This window comes from Neomonachus schauinslandi, chromosome 7, assembly GCF_002201575.2.
Source record: "Neomonachus schauinslandi chromosome 7, ASM220157v2, whole genome shotgun sequence".
NCBI lineage: Eukaryota > Metazoa > Chordata > Mammalia > Carnivora > Phocidae > Neomonachus > Neomonachus schauinslandi.
The window spans coordinates 103,361,460-103,381,062 of record NC_058409.1 but is presented as its reverse complement, the minus strand read 5'-3'; the positions used below and the strand labels follow the sequence as shown (position 1 = coordinate 103,381,062).

The following is a 19,603-nucleotide window of genomic DNA, read 5'->3' as shown; positions in this document are numbered from 1 at the left end:
AGAATGATGATACATTTACAAGACAACTAAATTTCTCCCTTGCTACGGACCGCCTCTCATAGCTAGGTCTTAATGTCGTTCTTATGCCAATAAACCTTTGCCTCATCAGAGACTTTAGGGTGCAGTTAAGAGAAAGCCCAACTTCAAACTAGCGTCAACTAGAAAGTGAATTTATTGACTGACATTATTGAAAAGCAGACTTGACTCAATGGCCCCATGAGGTCACTGGTGACCTGGTTTCTGGCTGGTTCCAGTTTGGGCTCCTTCCTCAGATTCTCCACGGTGTCCCTCTGCCGTCCCCACAGAGCACACAGCCACCTACCAAGAACATCTTTGGGCTGCTCTCACACAGGTCCAGTGATTCACGTTCCCTCAAAAGCCCACACTGGGTCACAGACTCATTCCTAAACTATGTGTGTCCACAGGCTCAAAAAGGACTAATTGGGTTGAGCCTGAGTCATACTCCCAAACCTTGTGTTCTAAAGTGAAAGAAGGTGGTTCCCTCAAAATTTCAAGAGGAAAAATGGGTTCTGGGTAGCAGAAGCAATTGTCCACCACAGAAGCCCTCCCAGAAAGGGATGGGATGGAAAGATAGGGAAACAAAACCTGCCCTTCCAAATATGCATGGTTCTTTTTCTTACCAAAAAAAAAAAAAAAAAAAATGGCATTTTATTAATAAAGTGCTTTTTAACTTACAAGGACATTCTCTTCACAACACTGGGGAGATGATAAAGAGCTTTCATGTTTATAGACAGTTTTTATTTTTATTTTTTTTTAAAGATTTTATTTATTTATTTGACAGAGAGAGACACAGCGAGAGAGGGAACACAAGCAGGGCGAGTGGGAGAGGGAGAAGCAGGCTCCCGCCGAGGGGGCAGCCGGATGCGGGGTTCCATCCCAGGACCCTGGGATCATGACCTGAGCCGAAGGCAGACGCTTAATTGACTGAGCCACTCAGGCGCCCCGACAGTTTTTATTTTTAGTAACTACAGATGAATGCCAGCAAGATTAAGCTTAAGGTCACTCTCAAACCAGTGCAAGAGCCAGTTAGAGCCCTCTCCAGTGCTCTTTGCACAGCATAGAAAACAGTAGCCCGGCAAGGACAAGTCAGCATTCTGAGAAATCGCAGTATTTGCCCAGCAAGGAACTCCTACAGGAAGTTAATGCTGCCCCTGCCCACATAACCAGTCCTCTTCAGAGTAGAGGAAGTGGGGAAAGCTGTAAAATTATTTACCCTCAATAACTCAGCGAGACTCCCAGCGACGAAACTGAAAAATGAAAAGGGGTCTACCATCAAGAAAATTCTGTTGAGCTCTGTATGAGTCACTGCGGGAACTCCTACCCACAGTTCCATCTTGAAACTGCAGGGCCCGCTACTTCCGACAGAGACCACGCCTGCGTGGGGAGCTGTGTGAGTGGTCCCCCCTCCTGAGCATGTTCTCCAGTGGGGCTCCTCTTCTTTCTTTTGTTGGCTTATTAGTCTTTTACTCTCGGGTCAGAGAGGGAAGCTAATCATACTCCTCAGTTCAAGGCACATAGTCCTCATCAATCCGGTGAGCTATCTGCTTTGCTTTGCTTTTACTATTTCCCCCACTTCATCCCTGACCTACATTCCCATTTTTCTCTTTTCATAGGCATCCACTTTACAAGAATGTGGTTGAGCAGTTTTCCAAAGTACTTATGCGGCCTGACATTCTCACTGCCAACGAGAATAATAACACTTAGGATGCTCCATGACTTTGCCAGCTACAGTCCCGTCGGACCTTTGAATTTTTCCAAGACGATGGGTGCATGATGATGCCACAATATAGCTTCTCTTGTCTGGTGGGAACATAAGAGATGTACAAGACATTGCACATATAAATTTATAGTGTACGAATATTTATAAAGCAAGCCACCGGGTAACCAGGACCCAAAACAAAAAGTAAAACATTACCAGTCTCTTCAAGTTCTGCTGACACCCACTCCAAGCCCATGTGTCCCTTCCTGATCACAAAACCTTCCTCCTCTCCTACAGATAATCACTATTCTAAATTTTGCAATAATCCTTTGTCCTTTTTATGGTTTTACCACCTGTGTATGCATTCCAAAATTATATGTAGAGTCTTTCTTGTTTTTGAACATCATATGAATATCATATCATCTGTAAGCTTTTGTGTTCTGTTTCTTTCACTCGACAGTGTATTTTTGAGGTTCATTCATGCTGTCGTGTATTCCTGTAGGTTGTTCGTTTTCATTACTGAATATTTTTCCAGGAATGGATATGCCTCAAATTATTTGTTCATTATATTTTAGATAAACACTTCACCTTCTGTTTCAGTTATCATGAACAATGCCACCCTGACCATTCCCGTACACAAATCCTGGTGCACACATACAGAACCTTCTCTGGAGTATACTTCTGAGAGTGAAATTACTGGGTCAGAGGGGATATGCATTCTAAAACTTATGAGATAATGCCTGTTTCCCAAGACATCTACCAGCAGTGTATAAGAATTTCTCCTATTCCACATCCTCATCAACACTTAATATTACCAGATTTTTTTTTCCCCCAAACTCGTAAAGGATATGATAGCATCTCACTGTGTCTTTAATTTGCATTTTCCTCTTTACTACCAAGGTTAACAAGCACTTTTTCTTTTGTTTATGAACCATTTGGATTTGGGGAGTGCTAAGAGGACAAATGCTTATTTTGCCCATTTTTTTGTTGGGATTCTCAATTTTTTCTTATCATAAATTGATAATCATTCATATAAATTATGAGTAATTTACATATTTTGGATACTAGTCCTCTGCTGATTTAATCTGCTGTAAATACACTATTTTTCTCCCACTTTGTGGAGTAAATTTGACCTCTTTACAATATTGAGTGTTCCAATCCATAAACATGTTTTAATCTCTTATATCCAGATTTTCTTTAATATCCCTTAATAAAATGTTTAGATTTTCCCCATAGAGATCTTCAACTTATACCTTGACTTTTTCCTGGGTACTTCATATTATTGATGCTATTTTACGTGTATCTTATTTTTAACTTTTTATATCATTTGTTTTTGGTATTCTGAAATGCACTTTATTTTTGAATGGTGATTTTTTCCCCCTCCAACCAGTAAACTCTCTTATTAATACATTATCTGTAGATTATATTGAGTTTTCTATGTAGACAGTCATATTTCCTGCAAGTAATGACAGTTTAGTTTCTTCCTTTTCAATCCTACATTTTTTTTTTCCCTTACCATGCTGGAGAGAAAATCTAGTTCCTATTTTACAAAAGTTTTGATAGCAGGCATCCTGTTTCATTCCAGCTCTTACAAAAAAGGTTTCAGCTTCCACCTGGGGTATGTATTATGCTTATGCTGTAGGTTTTATGGAGCTACTGTTTATTACATTAAGAAAGTTCTCTTCTGTTCCTAAATATCTAAGAGATTTTTTTTTTTCATGAATGGATACTAAATTTTATAAATGCCTTTTGTGCATCTGTTGAGACGATCAAGTGATTTTTCTCTTTTAATCTACTATTGTGACAGACTACACTAATTTTCTATTCTGCATTCCTAAAATAAACAGATTGGCCATAAAACATTACCTTTTATTTTTACATATTCCTGTGCTGAATGTGCTAGTATTTTATTTATGCTAGCCTCATAAAAAGAGAATGTTCCCTCTTTATCTATTCTCTGAAGGAGTCTATATAAAATAAACTTGTTTTGTTTTTCTTTTTTCTGGCAAGGTTTGGTAGAACTTGCCAGAAAAGCTTTTTGAACTTGAAGTTTTTTTTGTGAGAAGATTTTGACTACTGGTATGTTTTAAAAAAAAAAATCATTAGAAAGCTATTCAAGTTTCTATTCTTAAACCAATATTGATAATTTTATAAGAATTTGTCCATTTAGTCTAATTTTTCACATTTATTGGTATAAAGTTTTCCATAATATTTTCATATTTCATACGGTCTATAAAATCTATAGGAATGTCCCTTTTTCATTTCTGCTATTATTTGTGCCTTCCTTTTTTTTTTATCACTCTCTCGTGTAAATAGCCCAGGCTCATGCACCACGTAAGCCTCCCAGGTAACCCCTTAGCCCTTCCAGATCAGATACTTCTGCACAGATGATTAGCAAGCCTGAGACCTAACTGTGTATGTGGCTTGGGGACAAATGAGTTTCAAAAAAGAATTAGGATGGGTCTTCTCTTTCATTCTCAACATTAACAGTACTTACCCAATGAGATGTGTAGAAGAATTACCATAGTTAAGGAAATTGAATTTCAATTGGCTACACAGCCAATAAATAGTGGAGCCCCAATTCTACCATGTCATCTCTTTTCTTTTAAACCTGAGTTTTAATTCTGCCATTTGCTAGCTGACGTGTCCTTGATGTATAGCAAGTCACATTCTTGAGTCTCAATGTCTTCATCCACAAAATCATTATTTTTCCAATTTGAATATAGATAGACACAAATAGGAACTCAGACTACAGACTACAAACTTACTTTGATCATATCTAGAATATCTTTCCATGTCAGTGTTTTCATTTTAAATGGCTCTTAACGGTTGGTATTCGAAGCAGATCTTCATGTTTGTTGAATGAATGAATGACAAAATCAGTAAAGACCCAAATGACATCTTTCCTTGTAGTTGATACAATGCATTCCTGGTCAACCAAGCCATACCTCCCCATCTGACTCCCATCCTTTGAATATCATCCCTTACTCCAAATCAGAGTGGGGGGCAGGGAACCAGCAGCTTCATAGACCTTGGTCATGTGTGTTAAGCAAAAGGGAGAAGCATTTGTCATTATTCACTCAGTACTAACCAGTAGTGCTGAGGCCTTCCCCAGGTCTTGTCCAGTAGAGAAGGGCTCTGATCAAAAGACTTGTATTCACAACATAATACTAAGTATTTTGAAAAATTCACACCCTGCTCTCTCCATGAGAAAAGATTTTGTAGGCCAGAGGCACAGGCAACAAGTCTCACTGGTTGAATGAAAACAAGCTCAGTATCATAAGCAGCACGTGAATGTCTCCAGCCTACTCCCTGGCGGCAGCTTCTAAACTTGAGACAAGAGTGCCACTTACTGTTAGACTAATCACATTGCAATTTGAAAACAGTTCTTAAATATCTTGAGTCTAAATGCCAAATGAAGACAAAGGACTTATCAGGAAAGATACTATGACCTTTGATAGCTTACTAAATACCACAAATTGTGCGAAGTGCTTTGTAGCCACAATCTCATTTAGGCCTTACAACAATCCTGTAATTTTTATTTCTGTGGCTATTACTGGTTTTGTGAGCACACTCCAGGGTTTTGAATGCAACCACCTAGATCACAGCCTGTGGGCCAAATGGTCAGCTGCCTGTTTTTGTACAGTCCACAAGCTAAGGGTTATTTAAGTGGTTGGGAAAAATCAAGAGTATTTCATAACATGAAAATTAAAATCAAGTTTCAGTGTCTATAAAGTTGTATTGGAACATAGCCACACTCATTTGCTTAGATACTGTCTTTGGCTGCTTTTCACCATAGTATAGTTCAGTAGTTGAGACAGAGACCTTATTGTCCTCAATCCCTAAAATATTTACTAACCTGCTTTTTACAGAAAAAGTTTGCCAACTCCTGATCTAGATTCTAATTTGGATACACCACCTGGGCAAGCCACAAAACTGATCCGCAGTCTCATAAAGTGGAAGAACACCTACGAAGAGCGGCTTTTGAGGAAGATTAGCGCTATAAACACAGTATCTCAAGATACCTGAAGAAGTCTAAGACATAAACGCCTTAACATGTTCAAAGGAAGCTCATCATTTCCATCTACAAATCTGTTCCTCCCTTAGACCAGTATCGTGTAGTGTCTTGAGTATGGACTTTAGGGTCAACATATGGGATTCCACTCTAGGCTCCACTATGACTTATTATATGATGGAGTAGAGAAAGGTGCTCAAGCATGGAGGTCGAGTGCTTAGGCTTTGAAACTAGATTTCAATCCTGGCTCTGCCTCTCACTAGCTTGGTGACCTTGGGTAAATTACATAACCTCTCTGAACCTCTGCTTCCTCATCTGTAATATCGATGTAAAAAGTCATACTGATTTCATTAGGATGCTGTGAGGATAAAACGAATTTATGTATGTTAAGTGATAACAGCGCTAGCAAAACTCTCTATATATTTGCCATTGATTTCCCATCTAATTTAGGATAAAGCAGACTTCCTCCCTTGACCGTCTAAGGCCTGTACTCTGCCCTCCATCTGCTTCTCTAGCTCCAACCTCTTACCTCCGTTACATCCATTAACAGCCTTTCTCACCCAAATCATGCTTTTTATTTCTTCATGAGACACTTGTACTTGCTGTTTTCAGTGACCTCAGAACCAACCCAGGCCTGTTCTTTGAAATACAGCACGGCACAGATGAAGCTCCCTTCAAAAGCCCTTAACAAATGTGAACATGTAAACATAACTTGAAAAGATAACGTGGACAAGGAATTTAGAGCAGGCAACAGGAATAAAATTAGAAGCAAGATTCTTCTGAGTGTTGCAATGGCTGGATAGTTAAAACACAAACTTAGAACTTCAAAAACTAATTCATTTGTGTTCTTGTTTATCTTTCACTTTCCTCCCCATTCTCCATTTCCTTGGTAACTAGACCGGTGTCAGGCAGAGGACCACAATTTTCACTAAGTGGATACAATTAATAAATGAACAGTGATGGTGGGGAGTTTGGGAATATAAATAAGCACAACCTGCTTATTTTTATCAAAAATTCACATGTGCTCAATTTATAGTGGATATCTACAATATGACCAACTCAGCACCTACATCCTGAGAGGTGGACTACCTTCTCCCATACATGGACATTTTGGGGACTGCCAAATTCTTACAGGATTCAGGCCGCAACTGACTGGCCCAGCTAGAATCCGAAATACCACCCCTAATTCCCCCTCAGGGCTGGTTAGTTAGTCTTCCTTTTTTCTAACAGTGGTGCCTGAAGACTTAACACTTGGGAACTGCTAGCAGCTGTGTTTTCCATCCATTTACAAAAAGGCTGGTTTGTAAAGAGAATGGAGCTAACAGAAAGAAAACAGACAGGAGAAGCAATGAAAGGATCTGAATGAAGTTTGAGTCCCAGTTGCCCTGGAAATCCTCCTAGTCCTCTTCATAGTTTGGATGTTCAATTTATCCTTCAATCATGCAACAGCAGAGCTATCTTTTCAAAAATTTGTCTTTTTGCTTCAAATAGGTGGAGCAGAGTGTACTAATACAATATTCCTTTAACCCACTGCACAGTCAAGCCATCTAGAGATTTCTTAAAACCAGTGCCAAAGCCCCACCCCAGAACAATGAAATCAGAATCTCTGCAGTCTGGGAATCAGTAATTTCAAGAGGTGCCAGGCTATTCCAGAGATTTCACTTTGAGGAATCCGTCTATCAGGAATATTCACTATAACTAGGTAGGCAGAGATGTATTTTGACCCTCACAAGATTGAAAGACTGTAACTTTTAAACTTGTAACAACTATAAGACCACTAGTGTTCCCACTCTCATTGTAATTGCAGTTCACATTAGCACTCTAGTTTTTAGTCAGGTGCCACCCAGGCCTCCAAGATCAGATCCTCCCAAAGTCAAATTAGATTCCTCATGGAATTTTAACCCCTAATCCTCCCTACCTACATACACACACACACACACACACACACACTCTTACACAAATGATGTGACTCTTACATGACTCATTTAGATTTGTCCAGAATTGTGAAGCAGCCAAAAATTGGTTTAGTACCTCCTAGCCCAACATCCTAAGTTATAAAATGGTTGAGGCCAAAGGAGAGATTTCTTTGAAGAGTTGCTCAAGTGTTATGCAACATCCAGCTGCTCCCCCACAGACGAGGTGCTCCTTTCCCCCTTCAATTTAATCTTGAGAGCCTGGACTATGTTCCCAGTGCCCAAAAATCTTTATCAAACACATACAGAAAAAAAAATTGCCCAACTAGCTGCCTGTCTAGTAGAGAGGTATCTACTTGGCAACAGTCTACACTCCCAAGAAAAGGATGCATGAATGTTTCATATACAAAATAGGCCTCTGGCCACATTAAACTGGACTTCGCCAGCTCTAGGACTATAAACCTCAATACAGCAAATCCCTGAAGGGTGGTATACTTGGAACCAAGAACTGAGGGAAGAATTAAAAGAAGACCTCTGGAAAAGGTACTACCTTTATCAGTGATTCTTTTTTTTTTTTTTTATTTGAGAGAGAGAACAGGAGTGAGAAAGCACAAGCAGGGAGAACAGCAGAGGGAGAGGGAGAAGCAGACTCCCCAGTGAGCAGGGAACCTGATGCAGGGCTCGATCCCAGGACCCTGAGACCATGAGCTAAACTCCAAATCCAGGAATGTTCCACACAATCGCAGCACTTTCCTTTTCAAGGTGATTACTCTTAGTGTATACATATATACTCATTTCCCTATGTTTGCCATACAGTGCAATGCCTGTGACATCCCATAATTGATAGGAGTCAAGCCATTCACATGACTTCTAGTTATAGTTCTTTTAAGACACTCCAAGAGCAAATTAATGAGTATATACCATTTACTGAAAAGGAAAAGAGAAAAGCAAAAAGAAGAAACATCCTTCATGGTCTTTCATTCATTTCATCAATTAGGACACACAAGGCAGCATCTTTCTCTATAATCTGGTCTCTCCTGTGACCTGAATTTTCTCTTTGTTGTTCATTCTGTCCAGTACAATTGTTGCTATCATCAGCATCCATTGGTTCAGTTTTTACTCTCATCCCTGCTTCTGAATGAGGCAAATCATCAGGCAAAGAAGCCAAGCAATTCTGAATCATCTCAATGACTCGTTCCAGATGCTTCTGAAACCGCTCAGCTGTTTCAAGGCGTTGACGTTTCTGCACCTCCATCATGACTCTCAATGTCTCTCTTGCTTGGTGGGGTCGGTATTCATTTATGAGATGATGCACATGTACAAAAAGCAGCTTAAGATCTTCTAGTTTCTCTTCTCGTTTTATACTCCCAGGACTCCTTATCAAGATATCTAAGAGGTCTAAGAAATTAATAAGAATAGACATATTGAGTTTTCTCAGTTCCTTCTTGTGATCAAACTGCATAGGATGAAGCCGTTCGATGCCCTGACTTTCTAAAGGGCGGATGATAAGATCATCACATTGGAACTGATTGCCAAACATCATGTAACTGTCTTTTATTGGAGGTGGAGGCTTGGGAGCTAGGCCTTCCTGAATATTTTCATCTGTATATTCCTTGATGTACTGCATTGGAGGTGGTGGAAGAGCACTCACTTGTTGTGGCTCACCCATTGCGGAAGATCAAGAACCTATGGAAAGAAACCAAAGATTTAGAGTAGAGCTACAAAACAAACCTGTCACACTGGGTGACTACAGACAGTATTTTCCTTTTTTTTTCCTTGGCAGTTTGGGGCCCATGACAAAATGATCTCCTTAGTTTCTAAAACAACATGGAAAGGCTGCCATCTTTACTAATTAGCATTATATCTTCAATCATCCAACTATTTCTCCTTCTCTGCCTAAGACTTTCATTGGCACAAAAAAAATGTATGTAGTGTATTTTCATCTATAGATAAAATCTGGATCCCACACCCCTCACCAGTTATGTCATTTCTCTACCCCCTCTATAGCCAAATCACACATGCTATCTCCCCATCTCATATCACAATCACTTTTGTTTTATATTATAGGTTGATTTCCAAAAGCAAACACTTACTTATAACATCAACATTGCCATATTTCAGACAGCTGGTATCATCACCTGAGCTTCTTTGATGAAATGATGATCCAATTCCATACCTTTTTCCCTGCAATGTACACTACATTTTTTATAGACATGTTAACTTTTTTATATCAACTGCAGAATTCCAAACCCAAATGTATCCTCTATACATATGCTCTAAATAGAGGTTCCATTTTAAGCTTAGGTATATGATAAAACGAGAAGACCCTGACTGCTCATTTACACTGATCTTATCAGATTTTCAAGGTATACCACCACCATCCAACAGCAAAGATGACAAATACACTGGAGACAGTTTTACTCTGGGAATTTGTGAGGTACTAAGGGCAACTGTGGAGCAGCCCTGAGGTACTACCAAGCCACAGCAGTGAACAGGATGCTGCTGAGAACCAATGAGGCAGTGGTCAAAGGCATCATGATCTACTATAATTTTACCAATTCATAATTCACTGCTTCTGCATATTCATTTTTGTCATTAACCAATTTGGCCTCAACCTCTTAACTCCACAAAAACTGCTCAACAAGGTTATCAACAATCACCACACGAGCAAATCCAATAGATATTTTTCTAAGGTGATTTTACTCAATCTTTCAGCAATATTTTCTTTTTTCAACACACGTCCCTTCTCCCTCAGCTTCTGTGAGCTTCCATTTAGGTTTTCCTCCTACCTCACTGGCCACTCCCTCTCAATCTCCTCTAGCGCCACTCCTCTACCCAAATTTTAATGTTGACCTGTCTCAAGAGGGTTGCTCTGGGGCCCTCTTCTCACTCTAAATTAAGGAATCAAAAACTCAAGTGCCAAAGGGAATAGGCAAGCAACTTAAAACAGTGAAGTACTCTGGGGCAGGGATTCATATGAATTAAGCATATGAATGCCAAATCTCAAAGCCTCCAGCCGTTAGCATTCATGTGGGAAAGAACTCATTGCTCCTCAGTTTCTTGATTTCTTAAAAGAGGGCAAAAATCAGATTTTATGCAGAAATCTCTCAATTTGTAAATACTGGTAATTAATTCCAGAGATTATCAAATTCTGTGGAGTCAAAAAGAACTTGTCTACAACAATCTTTGTGGTCTTTGGGCCAATAGTTTTAGACCTCTGCTTTTTGTTTTCCCTGGGTTATATCAGTCAATTCCATGGCTTTTATAAAACACCATTTCTACCAGTGGTTCTCAACCAATGGCAATTTTGACCACCAGGAGACATATGGCAAGGTCTGGAGATATTTTTACTTGTCACAACTGGGGGATGGGGTGCTACTGGCATTGATGAGGGAACAGATGGCTGGCTGAAGACAAAGCATAAGCCCGACACCCTGCAACCAACCCCCACCCCCAATCCTGGGTGAGACATGTGTGACATTCTTCCAGGAATGTCACACTTCCCAACTATCTTAATGTTAATGCCTTACTAGAAGGGTAAACAACCTTAACTTGACAATGGTAAGGGCTCCGGTATCCTGTGAATATTCTTTAACATACAAAAATCCTTTTGAAGCCTCCCTTTTCCTTACCTTCCCCAACCCCATAGTATATAATCAGCCACCCCTCACAACCGGGGCAGCAGCTCTTTCTGCCCACGGGTCCTGTCCCTGTGCTTTAATAAACCACCATTTTGCAACGAAGACGTCTCAAGAATTCTTTCTTAGTCGTCAGCTCCGGACTCCACCCCACTGAACCTCACTTATATTCTAAAACTTCATCAGCATCTAATGGGTAGAGGCTAGGGATGCTGCTAAACACAATGCATATGACAGCCCCCAAAGAAGAATTATCCAGCCCCAAATGTCAACAAAATATTGTGCCAAAGTGGAGAAACCCTGTTCTGTGTTTATGACTCTGTACTTTCTGCCTCCAATCCAGACTGCCTGAACTCCTGGGTGGTTCACAAAATATTCAGACCCCCCCCCCCCCCCCTCCCAAATTTATCAAATTTTTTTGATTCCACACCTTCACCATCTCAAGTTCATCAATTCTGACCAAGCCACCATTTCTTCTTGCCAGGAATATAATGGTTTCCCCAGGGCTCTTTTTGCTTTCACTACTGTTCTTCCACATAATAGCCAGCATAACTGTTTTCATCCAACATTCCTTCTCTTTCATTACATCCTAGCAATACTGTCTTTAATCTAGTATTTCTACACTATTCTTTAACTATACCAACTTCTTCTGCCTTTGGGTCTTTTCATATGCTTTTTTTCCTGCTTCAGGCAGTGGCTTAAAATGTAACCTCTAAAGAAATAACTTAGTTGATTAGTCATCAAAACCAGATCCTACCTTCCCTCTTTTATTCTCTGAACCAGTATCTGATGTCTCTCCCTGGCCAGACTATAGGCTCCATGACGGGAAGGACTCTATCATAGTTCTACGCCCACAACCTTGCGCACACATAAGCTTCATAAATATTTGTTGAGCAGCTTCATCCATTTCAAGAGGGCTCCAAATCAATGGAATTTGGAAATATGTACAAACATCCTTAGTGTATTCACTCTTTTGATTCTTTATTGTTTGTCTAATATAGGACAATGAGTATCCAGGGATGATGATTTTGACAACAGATAATATCTGAGTACATACTATGTGCCAGACAGTTTACTTTTCTCAGGGCTGTGAGAAAAGGTGCTCTTTCCATTTTGGAGATGAGACAGTTGTGGCTCAGAAAGGTTGAACCACTTGCATAAAGTCACAGATTAAGTAGTAAATGATCAGGGAACAGAAGGCAAGCTGATGACAAAGCAGATGCTGACCCCCCCTCCCCCAGGATACATGTGACATTCCTCAGGCACGCCTGGCTGCCCTAAAGGAAAAACAGTTAACTTAGATCACAATCCTACAAGACAGGTGTCTCCCTCAGTTTATAAATGTCTTAGCAATCTACAAGAACAAAGCATTCCTATTATCAATAACCTAGCTTTCAGAAGGAAATGTAGATACAATTAAATGCCCTTATAACCTGCAGCCCATTGACAGATACTTGAAGTGGGCAGCGTAATGTTCCTCCAGGAAGTTCCCAACTACCTTAATTAATGTTAATGCCCTCCTAGAGGGGTAAACACCTTAACTTGACAATGGCAAGGCCTCCGGTATCCTGTGAGTCTTTAGCATATGAAAGTTCTTTTGGAAACCTCCCTTTTTCCTTACCTCCCCCAACCCCAGAGTACAAAATCAGCCACCCCTCACAACCCCGGTGGAGCAGCTCTTTCTGTCCATGGGTCCTGTCCCCGTGCTTTAATAAAACATCGTGGGCTCCGGACTCCACTCCACTGAACCTCACCTGTATCCCAAAACCTCATCAGTAAAGGATCCAGAGTCTAAAGATCTCAAACACTACACTATACTATCTTTCAAGGATAAACAAAACACTCCCTCCATCCTAGTGTTGCTTAAAATATCAAGGAAAACAGACAAAAATTAACTACGAAGTTCTAAGGCTACTACAAAAGACCAACAGATCTAACTACCAAAAATAAATCTAAAAATAGGAAAATGCATCATAAGCAAAATTAAAAGACAATCCCATTCTTCTAGAAGAAAAATGCTTGCAAGCTAACCAAGAGCAAACACTAGAAATTTTACTTTGACTTTTTAAAAACATTTTTTGACTCCACCCCCACCAGAAGGAAAGCACCAGGACTTCAGGAACTGCCTATCTTGTACACAACTCCACTTCCACCATCTCAACACCCAGAAGATCCTCAATAAAGGCCCCCAGGACAGCCCCCAGGATGAGGTTTTTTTTTTAACCTCTATTTTTTAAAACCTAGAAAAAGAGACAAAAGAGGAAAAGCATATGCTGAATAAAGGCAGGAAAATATTCAGACTAATACATTTCTAAAAGCAAATTTCTAAAAAGGATGCTTTTCATCTAACAGACTATCAAGATTTCAAATATTCCATCACTATGGAATATAGTACTATATATTTATATAATATAGAACACCTTCCATGTGACAGGCGCTGGATTCCAGCAGAGGTCACATTATCCTTTTGATGTAGTTCTTTTGGAATGTTCTTGGTGAAGTTTGATGGCGTCTGGAGCCGACAGCCAAGAAAGAATTCTTGAGACGCCTTTGGTACAAAAAGGTGGTTTTATTAAAGCACAGGGACAGGACCCATGGGCAGAAAGAACTGCACTGGGGTCCTGAGGAGTGGCCCATTAAATAAAGTTGGGAGGGAGTTAGGGATAGCGTAAGCCTCCCAGGAAACAAAGTTTCCAGGATCCTGAGGGGGCTAGCTATTGTTAGGAAAGGTCATTTATTACTGGTTAGTAAAAACTTAGTAAAAACTAAGTCATGAGACCCTTCATATGTCTATCAGTATGATTGCTAACATGTATCTGGGGGTAGAGACGAAGTTTCCAACAGAATTTTTATATGTTAAAGTAGACTCACAGGATCCTGGGGGTTGGGCTAAGATTACCTGTTGCCCTTAGCAAAATATTTACATCAAGGCAGCTGAATCCCTAGAGGAATGTCACTCTGCCTCTTTTAAGGACTTGTCAATGGGCTGTAGGTGGTAAGGAAATTTAGTAATTCTTGTTTCCCACATCGCCTGTACCAATATTTTTACAAGATAAAATTCTAGAAGTTAGAATTGTTGGTTCAAAGAATATCAGCATTTAAAATTTTGATACTGCCAAATTAAATTCCAAATATATATTTGTTTCCTGTCAGCTGTGTGTGAGAATTCTCCCATATTCTCTTGGGTAGTACTGGCCCACCACCCAAGAATGTTGTGGGGTGGTTGTGATGATGGCTTCTGTGAGAACTGAGGTGAATGGGTCCTTTCCACCCCAACCAGTTTCCCTACAGGGCCAGAACAGCTCTAAAACTGGGATGACCTTCTGAATGAAGAAAATTAGAGAAAGTAAGGTGGGAAACAAAGGCAGAAGGAATGTAGATAAAATTAAATCTCCTTATAAAACTGCAGCCCATTGACAAATACTTGAGATAGGCAGATTATAACACTCTTCCAGGATCCTGCGAGTCTTTACATATGAAAGTCCTTTTGGAACTTCCCTTATCTTTACTGCTCTCAACCTCAAGGTATAAAATCACTTGTTCCACATCACAAGTACATAAAAATGTGTATTAAGGGTGTTTAATGCAGCAATGTTTGAAGAGTACGAAAAGTCAGAAATAATACATAACTTCATCAATATGAGTGGATAAAATATTTCTATATAATATTATGCAGCTCTTAAGGAAAAAGGGGTAAAACTTCATGAGGGTGGAGGTTATACCCACTGTTCTGTTTCACTAATTTACAACACAGGATAGCTGCAAATAGTGACAATTTTTTAACGTAAATTCTGATTTATAGAAAGCTGAATTAAAAGTACAAAGAACATTCCATATTCTTCACCCAGAATCTCCAAATGTTAACATTTTCCCTCACTTGCCTTACTGTTCTCCCCCAAATAAGAATGTTTCCTTATAACCATACTACTACCAAAATCCGAAAATTAGCATTGATCTGGTACTTCAAAAGCACTTTCAGACAGCCCAAGTTTCACCTCACTCAAGCATTTTTAGTTGGGCGTCCTGTTTTGTGTTTCCCAACACCACGTGCATTCCTCTTTTCAAGCTGCCATTTTCCAAAGGCCAACTCCGTGACAGGTGCGTTTTAAATCCTCTCCGTCTTCCTACAAATTCTTAAGTACTACTGTAGATTTCATTTCAGAGAAGAAGTGTTTGCACCAGATCAAAAGGGTAGTAAAAAGCACAGCAAGAATTCTTATTCTGGGTCCTTTTCGTTACACAGTATAAGCTCTCTTGAGTCAGTAAACCATGAATCTTAACTGTATAAAAGGAACTTGACATATTACAGAAGTTATGTTTATTTCTCTATCACTTCTCTAGAATGAACTTTTCAAAGGCAGTATCTTCAGTAAAACCACCGCCAAGCGTTACAGTCGGTTATCTGACTCAAGATTCACCTTCTATAGTGTTTATGTTCCAAGCTAGGGGCTTAACCAAAAAAGGAAGGTATTCTAGGGTCCCGCCCCCAGACATGTGATTCGTTTCGTCTACGGTGAATGGGGCCGCTGGAAAGCAGCTTTTTTTTTTTAATGTTTTATTTATTTATTCATGAGAGTCAGAGAGAGAGAGAGAGAGAGAGAGAGAGAGAGGCAGAGACAGAGGGAGAAGCAGGCTCCCCACCCAGCAGGGAGCCCGATGCGGGACTCGATCCAGGACCCTGGGATCATGACCTGAGCCGAAGGCAGACGCTTAACCATCTGAGGCACCCAGGCGCCCCTGGAAAGCAGCTTTTAAAAAACTCTCCAGATGAACGTGACCATTAGGCTTGGGATCAGCCGGCCTCCTTCACACAGGCCCCCTCCCCGCCCCCCCCCCGGCTAACTCAGCCGGTTTCAGCATCTCTCCCCGAGGAGGGAGAGCAGGGATGGTCACTCTAATCTGACAATAACCGGAGGCCAAAGTACTCGCCAAGTCCACAGCTTAGCAAACCAGCGGCGCGCAGAACTAGAACTCAGGTCTCCCAACCTGAGGTCCGGCTCAGCCTCCCCACACAGAGAAAGCCCACCGAGGGCACCTTCCACCCGGCTCCCCACGAGCAGCAGAGAGGCGGCAACCTCCGACGGACTCGGGAGAGGAAGGTGAGAGAGTATACCCCGCGCCAAGCCTTCCCCATTCCCAGCCCGCCTTGAGGAAGCCGCGAGGTCCGGAAGGAGTAATGCACACCGAACGAAGCCCCACGCCGTCGCCGCCCACTCACCTCAGCTCAGGGTTTACACCGTAGCCGCCTTCGCCTCCGCAACCGAAATCCGACTTCCGGCCGCCTCCTACAGGAAGAAGCCCCTGACGGTGTCCTTTGATTGGCTGAAAGAGCTGTCTTTTAGCTGAGGCTCTAGTTCCTCCTCCAACCAATAGCTTGCTAATGCGCCTGCGCATATCTCCCCGCACGTTGGAGGTTTAGTCGCCTGCGGGATTGGAGGTGGGGGCGTATGTGTTAGTACTTTCTATCAGTAAAAGTAGCAATTGGTAGCTTCACTCCTTTTTAAACAACGCATCCGTATCCCTTACATGAAGTTAGAAAATACAGATAAGCAGATGTTTTAATTTTTTAAAATTATATCTAATCCCACTGTCAAAAATAACATTAAATTTATTTTTAATCAGGAAATATTTGTGAACATGATTGGGAATAACATTCTCAGTTTCCATTTCTTCACTATACGTTCATATTTATTCTCATTTAGAAATTGAAACATGTGTAATTATATTTCCAGGTAACAGATTAACAAATTAAAAAATGTATCAAAAATTTCTTTCGGAGGTAATTTTCATAAGTCACAAATTTATAAATTCGTGGGGATCTTACAAGAGCATATTGGACATAAAAAATAAGGTTGTTATTCTGATAAAAAGTTTTCAACTTTACCTCTTTAAAATAAGATTATTTGAATTTCATTTTTTACAAAATTATGGGGTTCAAGTATATACAAAAGTAGACAGAAGTGTACTCATCCACCTTCAATGAGTAGCTACCCATTAAAGCCAGACATTATTTCAACATGCATCTCTCAAATAGGACTCTTATTTTCCCCTATAAACACAGAACCATTACTTCATTTAAAAATAAATTAGTAATTACTTAAAATCCTCAAAATCAGGGGCGCCTGGGTGGCTCAGTCAGTTAAAGCATCTTACTCTTTTTTTTTTTTTTTTATTCATGAGAGACAGAGCGAGAGAGAAAGGCAGAGGGAGAAGCAGACTCCCAAGGAGCAGGGAGCCCGATGCGGGACTCGATCCCAGGACTCTGGGATCATGACCTGAGCCGAAGGCAGACGCCTAACCATCTGAGCCACCCAGGCGCCCTAAAGCATCTTACTCTTGATTTTGGCTCAGGGTCATGAGATCCAGCCCTGTGTCAGGCTCTGTGCTCAGCCTGGAGTCTGCTTGAAATTGTCTCTCTCCCTCTGCCCCTCCCTCCCCACCTCTCTATCCCTAAGAAAAAAAAAAAATCATCAAAATCAAGTCATTATTTGGACACCAATTGTTTCAGGAGCCAATAAGCCTTTGTGACTGGCTGATGTGTCTTTCAATTACCTTTTAATCTAAAGGTTCTGTTAAGTAATAAAAATTTAACCCAGTAAATTTTAAAAGATCTAGTCGGCTATCTTTTTTTTTTTTTTTAAGATTTTATTTATTTATTTGAGAGAGAGAGAGAGAGAAACAGCATGAGAGGGGATAGGGTCAGAGGGAGAAGCAGGCTCCCCGCTGAGCCGGGAGCCCGATGTGGGACTTGATCCCAGGACTCCGGGATCATGACCTGAGCCGAAAGCAGTCGCTTAACCAACTGAGCCACCCAGGGCCCCTAATTGGCTATCTTTTTTTTTTTTTTTAAAGAAGATTTTTATTTATTTATTGGCAGAGAGAGACACAACGAGAGAGGGAACACAAGCAGGGGAAGTGGGAGAGGGAGAAGCAGGCTCCCCGCGGAGCAGGGAGCCCGATGTGGGGCTCGAACCCAGGACCCTGGGATCATGACCTGAGCAGAAGGCAGACGCTTAACGACTGAGCCACCCAGGCGCCCCCTAATTGGCTATCTTAATCTATTCATGAATTGGGCAGACTCCCTCCCAGTAAGTAAACGGGAACTCTAAGGATTTGTATAAAATGGAAGGTTTTTATAGAAAGGAGGGTGCAGCAAAGAAGTTATTAGCAAAAGAAAGTTTTGTTTCACACAAGGTCACATTGCCTTAAGGGGAAGAGCAGGGGCCTTATTGTGAAGATTACCTCTTCTTCCTTTGGGAGTGAGGGGCAATGTCCTATGCCATAGATTACCTCATTTGGTGCTGACCAGAAAATTTCAGATGGATCGGTTTAAAATCAAACCAGGAGAGACTCTGGACTCAGGGAAACAAACTGAGGATTACGGAAGGGAGGAGCTTGGGGGGATTGGGTAACTGGGTGATGGGCATTAAGGAGGGCATGTGTTGTGATGAACACTGGGTGTTATAAGCAACTAATGAATCGTTGAACACTACGTCAAAAACTAATGATGTACTATATGTTAGCTAACTGAACATAATAAGTTAATTAAATAATAAATAAATAAATAAATAAAATTCCACTCCTTGCGGCACCTGGGTGGCTCAGTCAGTTAAGCATCTGACTTTGGCTCAGGTCATTATCTCAGGGTGCTGGGATGGAGCCCAACATCAGGCTCCCTGTTCACCCGGGAGCCTGACTCTCCCTCTCCTCTCCCACTCCCCCCTTCTTGTGCTCTCTCGCTCTCTCTCTGTCTCTCAAATAAATAAATAAAAATCTTTTTAAAAAATTCAGATCAAAAACTCAAAAAAATCTTTAAAAAAATTAAAAATTAAAAAAATAATAATAACAAAATTCCGCTCCTGGAAAGGTTGAAACTGCAATTAAGTCTTAGTTTGCTATCCTGGAGGCAAGTGACTCCACCTTGGACCTGGATGGTTTTCTTTTCTTTTTTTTTAAGATTTATCTATTCATTTTAGAGAAAGAGAGCACATGACGCTCATGTGAGCGGGAAGAGGGACAGATGGAGGGAGAGAAGCAGACTCCTGGCACAGCATGGAGCCCACAGGGCTCCATCCCACAACCCTGAGATCATGACTTGAGCCAAAGCCAAGAGTCAGACACTTAACCGACTGAGCCACCCAGGCACCCCTTTGTGGTTTTCTTTTTAATCTCAATTTCCCCCCCATATCAATGTATTTGTTGAAAAAATCCATTCACTTGTGAGCATACCCCAATCAGACTTTTCTCCCCCACTAACACTAATGTTGTTACAGGGTTGCGAGATTCTTGTCTCACAGAGTGGAAGAATGAAAGGTGA

General features: G+C 40.8%; 1 protein-coding gene across 1 annotated transcript; it reads right to left on the bottom strand.

Annotated features, from left to right (window-relative positions):
- Positions 1 to 8,311: 8,311 nt before the first annotated feature.
- On the bottom strand, positions 8,312 to 16,572 carry MED7 (mediator complex subunit 7). Its single transcript, XM_021697418.1, has 2 exons — positions 16,505 to 16,572; positions 8,312 to 9,334 (listed from the first exon to the last, which is right to left on the bottom strand). Exon 2 carries the CDS (start codon positions 9,315 to 9,317, stop codon positions 8,616 to 8,618), a length of 702 nt encoding a protein of 233 aa, XP_021553093.1. The 5' UTR covers positions 9,318 to 9,334; positions 16,505 to 16,572; the 3' UTR covers positions 8,312 to 8,615.
- Positions 16,573 to 19,603: the final 3,031 nt, after the last annotated feature.